The sequence below is a fragment of the Lepeophtheirus salmonis genome, chromosome 6 (assembly GCF_016086655.4).
Source record: "Lepeophtheirus salmonis chromosome 6, UVic_Lsal_1.4, whole genome shotgun sequence".
In the NCBI taxonomy this organism is placed as follows: Eukaryota; Metazoa; Arthropoda; class Copepoda; order Siphonostomatoida; family Caligidae; genus Lepeophtheirus; species Lepeophtheirus salmonis.
In genome coordinates this window covers 4065763-4088011 of record NC_052136.2, presented here as the reverse complement: position 1 = coordinate 4088011, position 22249 = coordinate 4065763, and the positions used below count along the sequence as shown (strand labels likewise).

Genomic DNA, 22249 nt, shown 5'->3' with positions numbered 1-22249 from the left:
AACTCCACAAAGAATGTAGAAACAGCTTATTCTAATTCACAATTTAATTACCGTGAAAAAGAAAATTACCTTTCTTTTTAATTACACCAGTATTATTAAATACAGAAATATTTCAAACACTATTATGAGTTATTTAGTGAACTCATTTAACAAAAATGTCGTCAAGGTAAGAACACTACTTGACTGTTTCTAATACCTCGCTTATAAAACAAGAGACTACATGAAATGACTAATCACCAACCTTCATTTTGTTTATTACCACAAATTGTACAATTAAATTTACATTCAAAAATCCACAAGTTTATTGCAACAATGGATATACCAAAAATGTTTATATCCCTATGAATAAAAATTTAAAAAAAGAATCACATATGGATATGTTAAGATTTCGTTTAGAAACATTAATTATAGAAATTACAAGTATCATAAATAATAATTGGGAGTTTCCGATCCCTATCACCTTCAGCTATTACTCCAAACCTCCTGATTTATGGTCGTCAAAAGGGTGTAATAAACACTTCAAATGAATCAATCTTGTCCACGTTATGCTACGGTAACATGAGATTGTCAATAAAAAAATTCAGGGAAGGTTTTTGGACAAGATGGAGACAAGAATATTTAAATATTAGCAGAAAATAGTTGAAGTCCTATACCAACTCAATCAAAAAGGGTGATACAGTATCCTAAAACTTGAATCATTAGAGAAATGGATAATAATATTATTGATGATGTGGTGGATTGAGAGGAGTGTGCTTTTCTGTAAGAGCGTGAGATCATTGTTCTAGATGAAAACTGCAAAGTCCTTTAGATAAACGGATATGAAGTGATATTTGAAGTCTGTTTGTGTCCGGTTGTGCCTCCATCTTTAGTCGAAGGAATAATCAGGTATGTACACTGAGAGTCATCGGGGAGAACAGGCTACTATTAGAAAGATTTCTGAACTCAAGGGTGATGTGAAGGAATGCATCCGTGACTGTGGTACATGTCCGAAGACTAAAATAACAACCTACATAAATAAGAATCCAACTGTGGTGGATGAAATCGAAAAATAGTTGCATCACCTTCATAGAGATTTATTTGGCCCATTCACACGTCGATGGCATGAGATATTTGCTTACAATAATTGATCAACGTACAGGATGATTAGAGGCAGTATCTCTAAGGAACACTACACCAACTGTAATCGTGGAAGCATTCCAGATTAAATGGATCTCCAGGTTTTGAGATCCATCTACCATATTATTACTTCCGATCTGGCAAGATAATTTATCTCAAAAGTGTTGAAATTTCTACTCTCGAGACTCGGAATACAAAGCCAAAAAGGGGAGTAGTGTAGCAATTAACTACACTGGTAAATATAGCCGGTTCTCCCCCTAAAGAGTTTAGCATTTAGTAAAGATGTTTGTTGATTTTACTAGAATAAAGCCAGTTAGTTTTGTGAATCTAAGGGAGTAACAGTCTTATTGAAATAGCCAAATGAACATACATATTTGTCTATTATCTTGATCCTGAGCTTATATTTTTGTAAATAAAAACTAAATTTCGACTAACCTACTACTACTAACAACTACGTTGTTGTAGTACTTTTCCAAAAAAGAATATTTAATAGGTATTTTGTCTTTCACTGGAGTTAGTCATTTTATAATCCAAATATTACAACAATTACATTATGCTATGATTTAAATATCTACGAAAATGTAAATTAGATCAATTTTTGCTCATTATTTGTCTGATTAAGATTGTTTTTACATGGATATGTGTATTATTGTAAGCTCTAAATAAGTATGGGTCTATTATGATGTTGGAGTTTAAAATATATACAGGCAAATAATAACTTCTGAAACTACAGAATGAAATTACAAATTACTCCAAGGCATTTCTCTATCCTCTTCAACTGAAGGAAAAACGAGGAAATTCAACTTCACATGGTCCGACATCCAATTAAAGTTGTTACTTTAGCATCCATTTTTGCTAATTTTTGAAAGTCCTGAGGATTATCTTGATACTGTACACCTCATACAGTATGATATACAAGGCCCCACCTCTAGTATGAGTCATACTAGAGGTGGGGCCTTGAATTCGAAATTCATTTCAATTATTTCACTGGATATATGTTAAGGTACTCTTTTAAAATGAATTTTATTTTCTGATGACTTCAACTGGACTCCATAAAAATATTAATTGACTTGCATTCGTGAGAAAAGACTAAAGACTCGACTCAGACTTGCAGTATGAGGACTTTTCCCCACTATTGCCTCGCACAGACCTTCATTTAATTTTCTATTCGTTGTTTGATAAGTTTCTCTAACAGATCTTCATATTTATTTTTGTATCCACTTTTTGATTTTGTAAGCCAATAAAATGATAAGACAGAGTAAAGATTAGCCAATCAGGTGATAGGGCAAAGAAGTATCCTTTTCCCATTGCATCTCTGCCCTTTTTTCCCATAAGAACTTTACCTCTTCCTTAAAGACTTCACGAAAAACGATACGGGCAATACGGAAATGTCCATATGGCAATGAGGTATAGTTCTACTTGCCCGTTGTTCCCCTAAAAATTGGCCTATTATATCGATATTTGACAAAATTTATTTATTTCTTAAGTGGTTTACTACTAATATCTCGTGCATTATTTAGAATATATCTATTGGGAATGAATGCATATTAAAACATTATATGGTCACATCATGTATCGCAAGCTACTGGTATAATAGAAATTGTATATAAGATCAATTTCCGTAGAAAAATTAATTATATGTATTCTCTAAGGGAAACTTGGAGTACACCACTATTCAAATTCCATGGGAAGACTTGGCACCGGAAAAAAAGATCAAAAAGAAATATTGGTAGAGAATGGGAGCGAGTAGACCCCAACAAGGAAACACGGTGGTCATAATTCACTTTTCAAGGGAGATACGAAGGAATTGGGGCCGTTATTAACATAAATGATGTTTTGAACTACTACTTTTAAAACCATTCAATATTCATACTGAAGCAATCTCTTCATCTCTCGTTCAACCATACCAAAATATATAATTTCATGAACGTGATTATGAATGTTCGAAATCATTCAATTAAAATGAAATTGCGTAGACAATATCCAAAGCCAATTGGTTTCCGGTAAAATAATTGTAGTAAAAAGGTTGCAGATAAAATTATTGTGGTAATGTGATTGCGTGGTAATATCATCGTGTTCATTTTGAAGGAACCGTTAGGTTTCAAGGTAGTTTAAAAAGTTGTTCACTTACATAACCCGTGGCCCGGGGTTTATTATGGGAAAACTACATCTTGGGGAAAAATGTTAAAACGCTGCACCATTGTATTTCTTTAAATACCGGTCGCGTTTCTTCACTGTATTTTAATACCTTAACCTGGGAGTTTAAAAAAAAGATAAATAGCAATTGGTATGATTGACTTATTGATTGACAGATGATTTTGACCATTTTTTTTTTTTTTGTTTTGTTCCTTTTGGAGGAAAGGTTGCACGCCATAATAAAGGTAACATGAGGCATGACGTCATCAATTAAAGACAAAACACTTCCTTATCTATATTGTATCACGCAATTTTTCATTAAAAAAAAAGATCACAAATAATCAGGTCGTTAGCCAAATAAGGCAATCATACAAACAGATATTTATCTCTTATGTACTCCTAGACTATCAATGTCTTATTATATCGTCACAATTTTTAAAATGAATTAGATGCATATTAGTGTTGAGACTCGGTCCAGAACCGAATTTTTTTTTAGTTTGGTCTTATGTGATTTTTTAAATGCCAATTTGGACCGATTTTTTCCGGTCTTATTTTTTTTCTATATCAAATGGCATTCCTTTTTTTTTCTAGAACAAATATTGTATACATATAAAAGACGGCGGGATCAAAATTAATCCGAGGGATCTCTGTTTAAACTTCGTATAACGTTACTGTACTTGAAAAATCATATGATGTCATGTTATAAACAATTTATCTGTAAAATTGGTCTAGACCAATTTTTTTGTGACGAACTAGACCAATTAATTCCTTTGGACCGATCTAGACCGAATTTTTATATGAGGCGGTCCGGACCGATCTTTTTTGTTTGTTGGTCCAACAAAAAAATATAACTGCCTCAGATCGGTCTAGGATTTCCAGACCGAAACACAACACTAGTACCTATACACAGTATATGTATATTTCGTAAAATTAAAATCCTACAAAGTATTTTATTCGATACTTTATTATGATTTATAACATTGCTTAGCAATATTTTTTTAAAGTGTAGCTATACATTTGGATTTGTGTATGATAGCCAAAATTTGTTCATATAAATAATACAATTTCCATTATACATATTTTTGTCCTTTTGGAAATGGAACATAAATATATAATAACTTATTACTTTGTTTATTTATATAAATTATGAAATACCCATGACGTATCAAGAGAGACGAGGAAATTGACAGCTGGCAACAAAATACATAGGGTATTTTTGTGTTAGCGAGTTAACGCCGTAAAAGTAATTGAGGGCTGACAACAACATCCATAGTTGTAAACTTTATACTAAGCAAACCGGGATTCGTAAGAACAGTTCAAAGAACGTAAGAACTTGGTCTCCAATTAAACCAAAGGCCAACACTACTCTCATTTTGTTTATAGCATCTTAAATTCTTCTAAATGAGCATAAAATATGTATTAATTTACCCTTCCTTTTATAAAAAAACAAATACGTCTGCCTCTCAATGCCAAAGTGCCATCAAAAATAATTTGTCGCCTCTTTATATTATTTGAAATAATATTAATTTATTTGTTCTCTATGGACTACTCTATTCTCAATCCTACTCAAATAAAATCGCAAATATTTGACCATTTTTTTAAAAACAATGTTTTGATGAAATTTAGGAATATATTTAAAATTTATAAATATACAATTTACTAACACACATACGTACGAGTTGAAAAATATGAGAAAATGGAAAAAGAAAGAGAATGAAGACGCTTCAATTGTCAGTCGATCCTTGATTAAATTAAAGGAAGAAAGGAGGGAGGCTGTATGCGGGTGATTCTGAAAAGAAGCAGCCGTTGTATCTCTACCGCCCATGTAATAAGGCTAATGACAAAATGAGAAAGCCGAATAGTGACTCAAAACACATAATAAATACTATTATATTCATAAAACAAGTGGAAACGACAAATCCAGACACTTTTTATCATTCTTTAAACGTAAAATTGCTCCAATTTAGACTCTGGAGGGAATATCTTAGATCTACATATGTATGTAGTAGTGGTAATTGATTAAGCCTGGAACCTTCCAATTAAGTACATAAAAAGGAGGGGTTGAATGAACTAGGTCCTAGAAGAACAGAAAACCTGGAAAGTTTGTGTTGATTCCATTTGACATTTGTTGTATTTCCAAGTAGAATATAAAAATTCTTAAAATGAAGTCCAAAAGGCATCGCGGAAAGAGGAAGTTTGAGGAATACAGTAACAACAACCTGGAAGAAAAACAAGGACTCACTCCAAACAAACAAAAAACTTACCAACCCAAGAATGCAGTTGTGACACTAAATGAGCTCAAACCTGGATTAGAATACAAATTAGTGGAGCACAAGGGTCCCATTCATAAGCCCACATTCGTAATTGAAGTTGCGCTCAATGGGCAAACTTTTGTAGGGCAAGGAAGGTAAGAGTTGATCAATCTGAGTAATTATTACTATGTAACTACTTCAAGTAAGTAAAGTACGCCGCCGTTGGGGCTCATTGTCAAAAATGACAAAAATTCATGCACATACAATAATATAATATAAACTAATATGTTTGTATCCAGATCCCTAAAAGTAGTGAATTTTAATTTAATAACACCTTGTACTAAATAATATGATCAGTTTGATCTCATTAATACATATTAATTATGTAGTATAAAGATTGAGGAATATAACTAACAATACGTCAAGACAAAGCAATTAGTGATAATAACTATGTTAACCATGTTTACGTCCAATTACAGATACATTGTTTGAGCATGTTTGAGCATTCATAATGGCACAAGATGTTTTTGTTTACTATTGCATGTATGTTCATTTGTATGTTTCCGTATCATGTTAAAATAAGATGTAGATTTTAATATAATTATTTATATCCATATATAACGTAAGTAATCAAGGGATCTGGATAAGTGAAAAAGATATATATTAAATAATAAAATCCTAATCTGCCCACAAAGTCATCGAAGTGCTACCATCATTTTTAAAGTTCATTAAAGATCGATAATACTATTTATGAGTAGTCTTAGTCCTAATCGATCATATCTTCAAAGGCATGAACTGCAAAAATTTGCAGCACATTTTATGATTTTGTTGCATAGAAGGATTTTACATATTGAAGGTTAGTATAACTTTATATGTTTTAATGCTTATTTCTTTGTTGATATCAAGTCTTATAATAATCAAACAAAGCTCATTGGTTCTACAATTAAAGATTCAAGCCATTGCTTTACTAATCATCACTAAAAGCCTGAATGTCAAAAATAAAAAATAATCCAATATTAGTACATTTCATTTTGTGTTAACATTTTTGCTTAACCCAAGCATGGGCAAACACCACTTTGAAGATCAAATCTGGCTTATAAAGGCATTTGAGAACTATTTTTTGATTGTATATGTTGTGTACATATTATAAATTGTATAAGCAGAGTGTGCCCGTTAAAATTTGGTCGTCGCATAATGCCAAAATCAGTCATTTTAATCGATTAAAATTACTTATTTATTATGCATATACGAGTAAAATAACTCTGTAGATTTTTAAACTTTATAATGTGCCACATTATATTTATAATAAAAATAATTATTTGTATATTAAATACAAAATCAAATATTTATATACAGTATTAATAATCAAACATCCAAGGAATATTTAATTATTGCATTATCATCGTCACATCAAGCACCCTAAATTATTCAACTCACTTTTTGATACCAACTCTTACAATCTGCATATGATACAAGTTACAACTTGTACTCAACTATATAACTAAATATAAGTGCACATTTTTCCTTTAAATCATTCGTGATCCTGGCCTGACGTGATTAGCTTTGAAAACATGATATGGACCGGTTGTTCCTGCATTGCATAAAACATAAGGTAGTGAGTGATTTTTTAAACTTTATAACTTTTGAGAATATGCATATACACGCCTATCTGTTTCAAGTCAGGTTATGTATTACAGGGGGTCCCTGCTTATAGCGGTTTTTATGGGAATAAGAAAAATCCGCGTTATACAGGGACTTTTTCTTATATTAAATCTGAGAAATTCCATTTCAAATTCCACTTTTTACTATGTTTCTTTTCGTTTTTTTTTTTTTTTTTTTTTTGTATGATTAGGACGATTAAATATTTTTTATTCTTCATAAATAGTTTAAATTAATGTATGGCAGACAAAATAATTGTAAAATTTAATATTAACGTTGTATTTACTTGATTTTTAATCTGGTCACGTAAATACTGTGAAATTTAAATAATCGGAACTTAACCAATATTTATTCAGCAACCTTTCTATTTGTAAGTTTGTATAATAAGTAATAACCAAAAGTTTTTAAATTAAATACTTACAGGACACTTTCCCCTCCCCCTATGCTAAATTATACATTTATTATATAGGCATAGTATGAACGAACTCATCAACAACTTTAAAAATTATTTTTATAATTAATTATCAAAATATAAAAAACTGTGACATGATGGGAATATACCGAACTATACCAGGAGTCAGAATAATTTCCAACACTGCGTTATGTGAAATCCGTGGTGTTTGAAACCGCGTTATGCGGGGACCCCTGTATATACAATATATATATATATATGCAACTAATATAGTTGGAACAAAAGGTATGTACCATGTAGATAATCAATTTGAAGGTAAGTCCCCAGATTAGGTAAGGTAAAGACCAATGAGAAATAGAATGAAGGGTTATTTTATAGAAAGAGAAATCAAAATATGTATACACGAAGATTATTCTTACTTTAACTATGTTATGTTAGGTCTAAAAGATTAGCGAAACACAATGCAGCCGAGGCTGCTTTAAAGAGTTTTGTCCAATTTCGCGACACTTGTGGCGCACAACAAGCCATCGGGAAAAAGAAATATGTAAATCTCGACTTTACATCCGATGTTTCAATTGATACACAGAGTGGACTTCTATATAGCTTCACTTCGGATTTAGAAGAACAAATTCAAAGACCAATTATTCATAGTAATGGTCAAACTAAGATTCAACCGAATGTAGCATTTTCTTCGAATCCAGATCAAGATATTGAACCGTGAGTTTTGAAGATGTAATTTAGTGAATCAATCTATAATGACAATTATATGGTTGTCTCACTTAAAAAATAAGTGTGTATTGTAATTAGTTTTGTTACATTTCATGAGTAGTTCCTCAGCAAAGAAGCAAAAGTTGAGCTCAAATCCAATAGAAAAAAATCCTGTAATGTTACTAAATGAACTAAGGCCTGGGCTAATCTTTGAAGTAAAGGAATGCGGGGATTCTCCCGTTACAAAACGATTCATAATGAATGTTGAATGTGACGGACAAATATTTGAAGGATCGGGTGCGTCGAAGAAACTAGCCAAACACGCAACTGCAAGAGCAGCCTTGACTAAGTTATACAATATGACTTTTACTCCGATGATAGCTTCACCTTCAATTTCTACTTTAGACGATGGCACACAATTAGTTCCAGGTGTGGAATTTTCAATTTTTATGTAAATTTACTTACGTATGGACGTACATGTAATTAATTTAAGGAACAAATATACCCGTCTCTGAATTCTCACTTCCTCAAACCATTTCGGATCGTATTGGAAAATTAATTCTTGAGCGCTTTGGGGAAATGATGGAGGGGCATTCTGAACATAGTCGTAGAAAAGTACTGGCAGGGGTCGTAATGACACGAGATGATGCTATGGAGGACTTAAAGATCGTTTCAGTGTCTACAGGAACTAAATGTATTAATGGGGAACACATGTCAGTCAACGGAAATTCTCTAAACGGTATTCTTTGTGCAATTTAAAGATATTTATAAAAAATAATTCATTTTTCATATTACCCCTTAAGATTGTCATGCAGAGATAATAAGTCGAAGATGCCTTGTAGAGTATTTATACAGCCAACTTGAAGAAGCTAAAGATAAGCCAGAAGAGTCAATACTACAAAAATGTAGCAATAAGAGAGGTTATAAGTTAAAGGTAGAATCAGCATTTACGTTTATAAATTACATATATAACATATTATAATAATGATACATAATTTATAAACTGATGACTACTATGTTTTACAGAAAAATGTTCGTTTTCATTTATATATTAACACTGCACCATGTGGAGATGCACGGATTTTTTCACCTCATGAAGGTGGTTCTGGATCTGAAAACAATGTTGATCGACACCCTAATCGTAAAGCTCGAGGGCAATTACGAACAAAAATAGAATCTGGTGAAGGAACAATACCCGTCAAATCATCTGATGGAATACAGACATGGGACGGAGTTCTCCAAGGTTCTCGCCTTTTAACTATGTCTTGCTCGGGTAAGAATGTAAAATTAAATTAGTTTATATGTAGATACATGTCATATTATCTAAAAATGGCTATTTTATGGGAATTTTGGAGATGAAATTTAGACTGATGTACAATACATGCGTGTTTTTATGCATGCATGCTAGTTAATGTTTATGTTTTAACAGATAAAATTGCGCGTTGGAACGTCATTGGGATACAAGGAGCTTTGTTGTCACACTTCATGGAGCCCATTTACTTTTATTCTATATCATTAGGTTCCCTTTTTCACCCTCATCATATGTTTCGAGCAGTTGCAGGTCGAATTAGGGATACAATTGCGGGTTTACCTCCACCCTATCGACTTAACATTCCCAGATTAAACTTACTTTCCTCGCCAGAAGTTAGGCAACCAGGAAAAGCGCCTAATTATTCAGTAAATTGGACCGTAGGATGTCATCAGCCTGAGGTGATCGATGCCATGAAAGGAAAGGAGCAAGTAAGTAGTTGCTACTTAGGTCTTTCTATAATAAAGTTTATTTTCTAATGATTAGGAGAGTGGAAGCCCTTCTCGTCTTGCAAAAATATCTCTTTTTCGACGGTTTTTAAGACTTTGCGAATCCCCTAAACTAGTTGCCATCTCAGATAACACAAGTAAATTAAAAGAACTTACATACACAGAAGTGAAAACTCTTTCTGTAGATTTTCAATCCGCTAAATCTAGACTTGTTGAAGCATTTAAAAAGGCCGAATTAGGTTCGTGGGTAAAAAAGCCGATGGAGCAAGACGAATTCACGGCTTTTTAGAATATATTGATTGATTCGAAAGAATGGTACAAAGCGTTGCTCAAACATTAATTATAACTACTAATTATGTCAGATATTTTAATAGTTAAAAATAAATGTATCAAGAAAGTTGAAGAAAATTAGTATGCTTGTTCATAAAAGAGAAGTATGGAGGATGTATATTTATTTTCATATGATGTGCTGAAATTGAGAACAAAGTGGAATATTCTATTTCACTCATATTTACACCCACTTCATTCCAAGCTTTTATGCTATATACAAAGATTGTAACATGTCTAGAATTTTCGAAGTTGGAAAGTTTATGTGGGAATTTAAAAGTAATTTATTAGGAAATTAGTAAAAAAAGAATGAAATTTAAAGAAGGCATTCATATTTGGATGTAAAGTATTCAAAAAATAACCATGAATAAATAAAGTTCTATTTAAGAAAAAATAAAATAACTAAATTAGTTTTGTACCGTCGAGTCGTTCAATTGGAAAAGGAAAAAATAAGCATGCTCACTACCCATTTATTAATTTACATTCAACAAAATACTACCATAAGCAAAAATGAGCTAATATCTTGTATTAACAGTGAAATTGTAATTCGTATTCGTTAAAACTTCAAAAAAAAAAGCCTCACCCAAAATATAATCCTACAGACAGAAAAATATCATCAGAATTTGTTATTAATAAGAAAGTCACTTAAGGATAGTGCCACGAAATTAAATACATTTAATGAGGTTTGGTCGTCAAATTCATGCCGACCCAATAAAATATGAAGTCTGGGTTTTTTTGTGTTATTTTTTTTTCGAATTTGAAAATCAAGTAGAAAGAACATTATACCAAATGAAATTAAAAAGATTATAACATTAAAAAAAGCTAAAACCAACTCAACCGATAAGAAGTAAGAATTTATAAAAAAATTAGAAGTTTTTATGATACTCGACCTCACAATTTGAAGATTGTAGAAGTTAAGTTATCATGGAAATTTTCTACCCTTTCGCAACCCTACTATATACCAAGGATACTGGAAAATTTTGAATTACATTTTATTTAGTAATAAGAGATGAAATAATTTCCTACTTGTATAAATCAGGTAATTTCACGAGAGAATAGAGTAAGAGGAATTATAACATGGTGTACGGAAGAGATCCGTAATTTTCAGTTTTTATATTACTATATTAGTGGTATTCTTTAGTGGACAATAAGTTGTGTCAGATTAGGATAATGAAATGGACGACAATAAATCGACCATCGTCATGCATGGTAGTTGGAATTTTACTTTTTTTAATACAAAATCAAAAATCCTACCTTAAATATTAAAAAAAAATATTTTTCACCCTCAAAAACAACATGATCTTCTTTTCCTTTTTTTAATCAGTACGGTAAGTATTGATACCGAATATGCCACACTCGGCTCTCCAGATAGATCTTCTGCGAGAAGATAAGAAATTATATGCATTTTATAAAATCAAATTATTGAATAATGAGTGAGTTCCTATTAGCAAAAAAATAAACAAATATAAGGCAAAGTTTCTATGTAAGATATTTTAATACTTAATTTTGTTTAATATAAATAATAAAATTCCATTAATAATGTTCAGGTAAAGCTATAAAAAAGGTTTATCTGGCATAAAAAATATAGATTCACAGTTATTTCCAGCAATTTTAATAAATTTATAAAGAAAATAATGTTTATTTTTAAAAAATAAATGTAAAAGCTAGAAACTTATCTAATAGATTTCAAGAAATGTTCAATGTTATATTGATGTATTATTGAATCACACATAATCTGAATGAACCCTTGGAGTTCTAAGATGGAAAATGAAGTGTCTTATTTATTGACATCATCATCAATTCATGCATAGTTAAGCCAAACATTTCTCCAAGCACGACGAAAGAGTATCTGTTGCGTTATGCAATATCAAAAGCGTCTGCAATAAGTTAAATTTTTTACCCCGGACGATCAACCGGACGGACCCCGGATTTGATCAAATGATCTTTTTTTTTAGAAGAAATTCATTAAAAATTTGTTTTCCCCCTTGAAATTCCTTGATTAGAGGGAGAAGGTACTGTAGCCTCATCTCCTCTGCAAACGCCTCTGAATATGTCCACTGGCATCTGAGAGCTTAGAATAGGGTCGGTCCTAATGTTATTTCCATGGACTATAGTTAATCCGTCTCAAGATATGATGACTAATTAGTAATTAAAAGCTGGAAATAAATACCTCGATTTAGCTACAAAATATTAGGGATATAATGTTCCTTACCAGTTATAAGTTAATGGATTCTGAATCTTTGCAAGTCTATTCTACCCTATTTAATTTAGTCTTTTCCAGAGCCCTATAATAAGAGTAGCGACAATAAACTTTGAGCGCCACTTTGAGTCAGCCTCATGTAACTAATATTAAGGCTTTAAACAACTTAAATTCATTACATTAAAAGTAGATCAAACCTAATTAAATCATTATTAAATGATAATATTTTTTTTTAACATAATACGTTCATTTTTGTTTAAACAACTAATTCAAATTACATAACATTACGAGTAAGACATAAAATTAGACGACTTTTTCTATTAAACATATACTCAATAAATATGAAAACTAACATTTACAGAAAATGTTTGCTTGCAATTTTATATGACCAAAAATATAATTTAAATAAAGGTTTTACTTACCTTTTTCATTAAATACTTAATCGTATGGACTTCCCATTTTCAATTAGATTCCACAATTATTTTATGCAATATTTTTAAATTTATGCTGCTTTATAAACTTTTTATTCTAAATTTAATTTTGTTTATATTCTTCTGTCAAAGGAGGAACTGGAATTATAATTATATTCTAATCTTAAATTTTCATTAATTTTCAATGGAAGTTATAGAAAATGAAGTATTTAAAAGATGACAATACACACCAATATTTTCAATCTAAAATGAACTGAATAATGCTTTAGCTTTAAGAATCCCCCCCAAAAAAAAAAAAAAAAGATTTTATAAACTTGCAATGTCAAAAAAATCGATTTTATAAGGAAAAGATGATACGAAAATAATAATCAATTTTTTTTTAGAAAATGTTCCTCCCATGAACATACTACGACTACTGAAACTATACGTAATTTTTTTACCCTCTTTTATAATTTTGGTTTCTTTTCGTAAATGTATGTGCAGCTGAATACAAATATTGTGACTAATAAGAAAATTAACTATGTCATGGCATTTTGAAATTTCTGTAAACAACTTTATCATTCCAATAGCCATTTCGCTAATAGATTTTTCAATTTTTGTCATCTTTTTTAAATCTTTGATCTAAAAAGGATTTCCACTTTGGAAAATTCCTCCCAAAAAATTTAAGAGGCGTAAAGACGAATAACTTCGCAAGGATATCAGGCTGGTTCATTCGTAGTATCTATTTCTTTTAGATACTCTTATGGGGAAAAGAGTGGAATCTTTGTCTCCATATTAGCTCGAGCATTTAACAGAGCTACACAAAGGAATTTCTGTCCTAATTTTGGGATTTTAGGTCGATTTATTGGAAAAATTACTTTTTCTTCACAGTTAATAAGATTTGAATATGGCCACAAATTTATTACAGCTGATTATCAGCTGACGTCAGGCAGTTTCCTTGGTATCGTAACTCTTCTTAAAGGACTCTGGCATAGAGAGGCTCTGGGTCTTTTCAAACCAAAAATTTATAAACAAACAATAAATTATAATATATATTCCTCATAGTCGATATAAAAAATATTAACAAAACCTTTTGAATATTAGGGCCTGTAAAATATGACTCACAGTCTAGTGATAAAGTGCTCCCTGATATACGGAACAAATCACTTCAAAGTTGAATACTAATTAGTAAATGTTAATTTTACTACAAAAAATAACTAAATATGTAACATTTTTTCACAGTGTCATGTACTTTATTTATGTTACCCAGATTGAGATTAGATGGTTGGGATAATTATCCCGATTTTAGATTTTTCTAAAAAAAGAGGTAAAGAGATTCATATAGAAGTTAATGTTCACTTTATTGGAATGTTTTGTTTATGCTTTTTTAGTAGGATACTAAATAATAGTTAAACATTCTTAACTTTTTGCGTTAAAGTTTTCTTAAACAATTTCCCTCAATAATACAATATGTAGCTATTTCTGAATTATTTTTATTAATGCATATTAACAATAATCAATACATGTATTGAAAACAAACAAAAAACAATAGAAGCATGTCTTGTTAGGATTCCTTTTTTTAATTATTTATATTATGACGTTTTTCATAGAAAATAATGTTTTTATATTATTATTAGATATGGCCTATGAACTATGTGAAGCCTTCTTCCGGCCTTTATAATAAATTTTGGTCATATTTCCATTAATTTATTTTTAGTTTTAATATGACCTTTTTTTTAAGGGTAAATCATTTTTCTATTCATCGTCTTCTCATAAAAATTCCTCCCTTAACACTTCCAAATGAATCAATGTCTACCTTCTGTTTTTTGTACATTGAATTAGATAATAAATTAGAAAATGAAATGAATTAGTTGGACAAATATATCTATGTATGTATTTAAGAATGTTTAACATAATGTACTACAAATAAACGTTCAAATAATATTGTTAAATAGTTGATTTGATATTAATGATGTTTTTTTTAAATCATTACACCTCTTGAAGGGCAAGAATATGCACGATTAAGCTCCAATAATTAACAAACCACTAATATATTAACGTTGAAGATGGAAGAGTATCATATATTTTCTTATCATGTAAAAAAAAGGAACATTTCTTTTAAAAAGAGATTAAGTATTATATTGAATCGATGATGAAAAAATAGTAACATAAAATAGATAGATGGAGAAAATAAGTACGTAAGTAGGTGTATATGAAGATTATACTAGGTTCATGTCGGAAATGAGCAAACAGAACAACATGACTGAACAAATGATCCTAATTCAAAAGTAGGATACAATCAAAAAAACAAATGCATCCAAACAGATTCCGAAACCATTTAGAATAACTTATCATTATTTATTCTTGTTTGTATCAAGAAGATATTGAGTATAAATGTTGAGCTCTTTATCCAAAACTCCATTGTTTTTCAGAGCGTTTATCCAATTTACCATTTTGTTGCTATAATCAAATTTAATTCCCTTTCGTGAAATGTTCGTTCCAGCATGGCAATAAATTATTTGATACTCACAACCCGACTCAGTGTATAATTTAGGAGATAGTCTTCGAGCCTTAACATGTATTTTACGAAACGGCTCCTTCCAAAGAAGTATCTTTAATCTTGTAGAACGGCCTAGAGGTCGTGTTGTAAGCCAAACTCGATCTCTGTGCAAAAGAGCTTTGGACCCGTTTTCAAGTTTAACAATCCCATAATCGCTACTATCATCAGCAGTATATAACCTTCCTATAGTGTCAAAATCATCCAAAACATCTTTTGATTCAAACTCATTATTGTGGTTAACATTCAATTGCTGTCGATAGCTAGAGCGCATTAATTTATCTGAGAGCCAGTCTACGATATCTTCTCTCCATCTAATCAAATCAGATGGATCTTCCTCACAAAACTCAGGATCCGGTGTTCGAGGGTCTCTAGATGACCGAAACTCTTTAGGGAGAGAGGAAACATATTTAATGTAGCTTTCCGAAGCATAGGCTTTTTGAATATATTTTTTCCTTTCCATAATTTTTCGAATATCTACTTGATCTTTTTGTGATTTATTCTCTTGACACTTTCTTAGGATTGCTTCACAGGAGTCAGAAACCGTATTAAACACCTTAATTTTTTCACTTTGTATTGAACCTAATCCAACTGGGTGGATATAATGCATTCTGTCATTGAGCTCAACTCTCCATAGTCCAGTAATAAGATACGGAACTTTCTTAGCGCTATTCACGAGCGTAGCATTAAAAGCAACCTCATCACCAGACTTGACAACATCCATCACACTTTTATTACTTTCTGCTGCAGAGACTTTAGGGCTGATATATAGATCGTATGTATCAAAAAGGCAGTAAGCTCCACTATGAAAATCTTGAACCAAGCCAAAATTTGCATTAAGAATGTGCTTTACTCGACCACGAGATGATGTTATTACCTCAGTTAAATCGACAACTTCGTCAGTGGCAGACATTGAAGAATTTGGAAAGTTATCAGGATGAGTTCTTTCTTCCGCGGAAACTGCAGGATTAATTTTGTCTTTAAGTAATTTTGTCGAAGCTTCAATATTTTCTTTAGGAAATAATTTTTCTAGGACTGACTTTATAACAACTTCGTATATTGATACTTTCTTGGCATGTATTTGATGCCTCTCAACAAATGCAGGATAATCCGCTAATTTATAGTTATGAACACTCCATACAGCACTAGCTAAATAGGGTATTTTGCAGTCTTTTTTCATGAGAAGAGCGTGAAAGCGTAAGGGTTGATTGACTTTAATCACGTCTTTGAGGGATTTTTTGTTCTTATCGGCTGTGGAGTAATTGTCTAACCACAAATCACAAGTGTCGAATAGTATCAACTTATGGTTCCTGTCCCATCGAATAAGTCCAAAATTATCATCTAAAATTTTATAGACGACTCCACGGGCATTGAGTGCATCAGGAGGATAATTTAAATCATTCCCTATTTTCTTATTGACACTTTCAAACCTTTCTAGTATATTTCGATGAAGGTTAGGTTCATGTTTTTGTAAAGGGAAGAAATCTTCATTCCATAAGGTAGAAACTAAATATGGTATTCTGAGATGAAGGTCTATTAAAGACGCATTGAATCGCAAGATAGAGCCAATCCCACAATAACTACGGAAGTTATCCTCATTCCGTATAATTACGTTGCTGATATTAAAATAGCATTTTTCTCCTCCTTCGATACTTTCAATTATACCGCTATCTTCATCATCAAAGAGAGCTATGACAATCCCTTTAGTTGCAAATATATCCATTTTTACTGAGGGTTGCAGTCCAGCATAATCTCTTTTTAGTCTTCTCTCCTTATTATTTAAAAGAAGCTCTAAATCTACCGAGGCATTCAGGTATGACCGTTCTATTAACGGATCAATCTCCTTGGTTATGTTAATGAATTCAGATAGTTGACTATTTAATTTGGGTAGAAGAGAGGAATTGAAAAAGTATGGTGTGTAATTACGAGAATATCCTATTGACCCCGGCGGTCCTCTTATCCTAGAAAATATTTTAGTACATTTGATTCTTTAAATAAAAATTAAGGAAATGAAGAAACAACTGAAATGATGAAATTTCAACCTACTACTTCGCTAACGTATGTATTTCTTTTTTTTTAACGTTGAGTAGTGGTTAACAATTTATACTTCAATTAAAAATATAGTTGTAAAATAATTACTAACCTCGTTGCCTTTGGCATAGATGCTGGCATTGCAGATGGCTTAATAAATACTAATATCCCTTGTAACTCTAACTTGCTAGGGACAACATCCTGTCCCTTAAATTTGATGATGCTTCTAGCAGACACATTGACTTCCATCCCAACAAACACCAAATCACTCAAAATCTTTGTGTATCCTACACAATCTACTACATTCTGACCGTCAGCGAGCCAAACACTATCATAGTGAAAAAGGCAATTAAACGTCGGTCCTCTGTTCATCCCTGTTATTTCTATAACTCCAAACCTATCGGTCACTATCTTAGAAATATGTGCTTCAACTTGGTTCATTCTTGATCCAGTTACTGTGGATAAAGTGGCAAAGACCAGTTGGTTTCGATCAAATGTATTTAAAAACTTTCTGAAATGTATTCTTTGAGCATGTTCACCCTCATAATACGTTGGAGGTTTATCAAAATCAACTGGCCAAATCTTAAATGCCAACCACTCAAGGATACAATCTCTCTCCGTTTCTTCACCTTCAAAGTTATAATTTTGTCCGATTTGGAAATATTGGAAAACATTTGCATTAGGAATATTATCTAATCTCTCACAACTCCTCGAATTATCATTTTTAGGAACATACAAAGAGGAACGATGGACAAAAACTGGAGAATAATGCCCTAAACCAGAGAGTTCAGATAATTCCATGATAATAATTTCTTCATTAACATATTCCTTAAGACGTACTATCAATTCGTGTCTCCTCTTAGAATAGGAATAGGTCTCATTTGCAGAATGTCCTAGCCTTGATTTGACAGATGAAACATAATTCGATGAATTTTCACTTGGAATTTGAAAGTTTTCACTTGAGTGAAAATCGAATTCCCCACTCTTCATCGAACTTGTTCCCTCTCCAAGAAAATTGGGAGGTATATTTCCAGCACTATGTCTATAGTCCCCAAAGCCTGATCTATGATTGACTTGATTATTCCCTGAATAAGGATTTCTATCATCAACTTGATTATTTCCAGAATAAGGATTTTCATCAAATGTATCAATTCTTTGATTTTGTTTCATTTCTGATTGAAATGCATCTTCCCGAGGAAATCTGTCAAATGTATCAATTCTTCGATTCTGTTTGAATTCTGATCGAAATATATCTTCCCGAGGATTTCCATCAAATGTATCAATTCTTCGATCCTGCTTCAATTCCGAATGATACGCATATTGTCGAGGATTTCTATTAAATGTATCCAACCTTCGATCCTGTTTCAATTCCGATTGATATGCATCTTCTCGATGATTTCTATCAAATGTATCAAATCGTCGATCTTGCTGCATCTCCGATTGATATACATCTTCTCGGGAATTTTTATTTAATGTATCAAATCTTCGATCCTGTTTCAATTCAGATTGATATGCATCTTCTTGAGGATTTCTTTGAAAAAATAGATCTGAGCTATCCTTGTATTCCCTTTCATTTCTTGATAATTTAGAATATAATGGAGAATTAGATCTCTGCCTTTTACACCCTCGAATATAAGTCATCTCTTGGTGTTGATAACTAGGGAGTTTCCTTCAATAAATTGGAATGGTATTTTAAGGTCTGAAAATTAAGAAAAATATATTGACAAAATATAGACCTATATGTCGCAATAATTAAGGCAGGATAAATTTGCTTTGTAATAAATTAAAATCTACAATTGAAGATGGGAGTAGCAATGCCAGTTAACGTTATTACAATAATTTTCCGAAATCTTCACACAAATTCCATATAACTTTCCCAAAATTAATCATATCGTTTAAAGATCCATGGGTTTTGTAATTCCTTTTGACGATCAGAATCCATATATTAATCTAAAGAAATTCACTCAAATGAGAAAGGCTCTATAATTCTTAATCACCCTTTTTTTAACTTATATATTTTTTTTCTCTATTCTGGTCATTTAAAGTCTAAGACTAGCGATCATTTTTTATTTTATTATTTATTAATTTCTTCCAAAAATAATTAAATAAATTTTTGAACTATTGTTACTTACTGTGTTAATTAATTTTATGCACAGCTTTGAAAAAGAAAAGAAATAAATACCCTTGAAGTAGCTTTAAGAACTACCTTAATCGATAATTAAACAAATTAAAAATGGTTCCTCTTAGAGTATTTGACGAAATATAAAGTAAATTAGACTTAGTAAGTTACAAAATTGCTCAAGATTAAGAAAATGAGTTTAATTTATGTATTATTGATACACATATACATTTACCAATTCCCCTTTGGCTTTATCCCGCTTACTCTTCGTAGACAGAATAATCACTAAACTAAAAATCAGGAAACATTTATTGAGTAAGATGATCAAATGATTTATAATTATGTTTCCTGGCATATTATTCAATATAAAATGAAAGAATGTATGAAATTAAACGCTGGTTCAAGAAGTGATCTCGTTAAGTCATTAAATTTAAAATTCAAGACATCTACACAACAGTCAATATTACTCAAAATGTAATTCTTAATACAAGTCCACAATGATTCTTGAGCTTTTTTATCGTTAGGGATCTTACTAACAAGGATGGAGGTTCCTCGAGTAGGTCTAATAATCAATAATTATAAATTTATGGAGGATGCCAAAATCAGGTCATTCAATCAACTAAGTAACTAACTCAATTATGTAAACGGAATGGAACTAGGGCCAAAAAGTGTAGTCAGGAAGAACGGAGACGAACTCAAGGACTAAAGTTACCTCAAGCTAGGAGATGAGGATCGCTGTCCTGGCCCGTCCACTAATTAATCCAAAATTCAGATACACATTACCTGCTACAATAAATATCAACTAGAAATTCAAGGACAGAAATACCAAATGATTACTCCTTCTTTTTCATTTGGCTATATATGATATATGGCTAGCAGGCTGAAATTACAGCTTTAAAAAGATGTAGCGAAATCAAGTATAAGGTAGTGCATGATACTTATTTCCCGCTATGTTGAAAATTACTACGTATATCATAATTCATAAATTATATAACTCTATACGCAGCTTTAAATTCACTTTATTTACTAGCTAAATTAACATGGTAAACCAAGGACTACTAGAAGTCTAGTAGTCCTTGGATAAACTCACCGACATATAAACTCTATAATGGAAGGGGAAAAAAGTTGGAAACGGTTTGAGGGCAAATGTAAATGACTAAAAATGATTAAGTGACGTCATATTATAAAAAGCAACATCATGGGTATGAAAATATATATAATAAAGCGTAATAGGGGCGTTTCGCTACTTTGTTTTAAAACATTCAGGGATTGAATTTCATATGATATTGGTGTGTGTATTTATAGAGAAAGAGTTGAAAGAATTCATCTTACATTAGATCGATCATTCGTCTCATTTGATAGTCTCTCCATACGTTAAAAAAAATGGCTTATTTTTCAATTACCCAATTATTTTAGGATGTAATAGATACTTAATTAGGATTACCAAAGTTTCCTAGAAAAACATGTATTTCTATATACCTTGGGATTACCCAAAGGATATTTCACATAGAGTTTTTTTATACTCACTCAACCCCGACTGTCAAAAAGGAAAAATTTGAAAAACATACGGCGTTTTCGGATGCATAGAGAAATCCTTCTGTATTTTCCTAATTGCCAACTGTTAACTATGACTAAACTAAGAGAATAGTTATTAAATATTATATAATAATTAGTCGGTTTGGGAAAAAGTAATTTCGTATTTTTCGCTTTATTTCAATGTTTTATATGAATTAAGAAGTGTTACAATCATCCGATTTAAGGTAATGATGACCCGTTCTGTTCGCAAACTTGTTGCTATCGAGAATCCAACAGTATGATGCCCATGTCTCTAGAGTCAAAAAAACTTGGGACAACCAACTTTCACAGGTCTCTATTGAGACCAAATTTGTACCCCCAAGCGCGTTGGCTACGTAGTTTTCACTTGGTGCCAGGTTCAGAATCTAGGGTGGATGTATAATAATTTTTTTATCCGAGCTCCCAGGCTCCTGGCGCGTCGTCAAAGATGTGTGCGGCCTAGCATTGTTTAGTTGTCTCCTATTTACCAATACTGGCCACTTCTGTTCAATTGTCAGCTTCAACCGCTCGAGCTGTTCTCAGTAGAGGGGGAAATTGCAGAACCACAGTTGTGAACTGAAAACTGAAAAAACGAAAAACGAACTGAAAGAGAATCATCGTATGTATCGCAAATTTTCTTAATAGCTTTCGACTCGTTTTTCCCCTTTCAGGTAGTAAAAAGTAAAATATGGCGAATATCTTCCTTAAAGACCTCCTTACTCGACGTACGATAATTCAAGACTAAACCAACTGAGCGCAATACTGCCCTAAAAGCGTTTGTAGTATATACTCCCACCTTTACAACGCTTTATCGCAAGATCCATGCTTGTGAACGGAACGCAAAAATGAGATTTAAGCGTTCCGTTACAACAGATCATAGTAATTTCGGAAGGGGGGTAGTGGTCCACGGGATAAGTATTCTAGAAACTATGCAAATTAACGGGCAATTTTTGAGATAGGGAGGTATCTAAAGCCTCCACCCCTACAGACGCCCCTGATATTAATCTTCC

At 31.7% G+C, this 22249-nt stretch overlaps 2 protein-coding genes and 1 long non-coding RNA gene across 6 annotated transcripts; 1 reads left to right on the top strand and 2 right to left on the bottom strand.

The window, feature by feature from the left end:
- The first annotated feature begins 3653 nt into the window (after positions 1-3653).
- On the top strand, positions 3654-10449 carry Adar (Adenosine deaminase acting on RNA). Its single transcript, XM_040714631.2, has 8 exons — positions 3654-5659; positions 8014-8292; positions 8405-8712; positions 8777-9022; positions 9087-9217; positions 9310-9556; positions 9713-10023; positions 10079-10449. The coding sequence occupies exons 1-8, from the start codon at positions 5415-5417 to the stop codon at positions 10328-10330; spliced, it is 2019 nt and encodes a 672-aa protein (XP_040570565.1). The 5' UTR covers positions 3654-5414; the 3' UTR covers positions 10331-10449.
- Positions 10450-11844: 1395 nt separating this feature from the next.
- On the bottom strand, positions 11845-13416 carry LOC121119830 (uncharacterized). Its single transcript, XR_005864855.2, has 3 exons — positions 12991-13416; positions 12581-12653; positions 11845-12524 (listed from the first exon to the last, which is right to left on the bottom strand). It is a non-coding gene; the product is annotated as an uncharacterized lncRNA (long non-coding RNA).
- Positions 13417-14845: 1429 nt separating this feature from the next.
- LOC121119355 (uncharacterized) lies at positions 14846-20510 on the bottom strand. 4 transcript variants are annotated; one of them, XM_040714005.2, is made up of 3 exons: positions 20469-20510; positions 17679-19265; positions 14846-17496 (listed from the first exon to the last, which is right to left on the bottom strand). In XM_040714005.2, the coding sequence occupies exons 2-3, from the start codon at positions 19205-19207 to the stop codon at positions 15333-15335; spliced, it is 3693 nt and encodes a 1230-aa protein (XP_040569939.1). In that variant the 5' UTR covers positions 19208-19265; positions 20469-20510; the 3' UTR covers positions 14846-15332. The 4 variants fall into 4 exon arrangements, with proteins under 4 accessions (XP_040569939.1, XP_040569937.1, XP_040569938.1 ...); XM_040714003.2 differs by having other exon boundaries at positions 20398-20503; XM_040714004.2 differs by having other exon boundaries at positions 20318-20489.
- Positions 20511-22249: the final 1739 nt, after the last annotated feature.

Coding starts and splice junctions, on each gene's coding strand:
- LOC121119355 (XM_040714005.2), bottom strand. CDS start 19,207: ATGACTTATATTCGAGGGTGTAAAAGGCAGAGATCTAATTCTCCATTA. Junction 17,497..17,678: donor TCTATGCCAAAGGCAACGAG/GTTAGTAATTAT, acceptor AATATTTTCTAG/GATAAGAGGACCGCCGGGGT.
- Adar (XM_040714631.2), top strand. CDS start 5,415: ATGAAGTCCAAAAGGCATCGCGGAAAGAGGAAGTTTGAGGAATACAGT. Junction 8,293..8,404: donor CCAGATCAAGATATTGAACC/GTGAGTTTTGAA, acceptor TTTCATGAGTAG/TTCCTCAGCAAAGAAGCAAA. Junction 9,557..9,712: donor TTTAACTATGTCTTGCTCGG/GTAAGAATGTAA, acceptor ATGTTTTAACAG/ATAAAATTGCGCGTTGGAAC.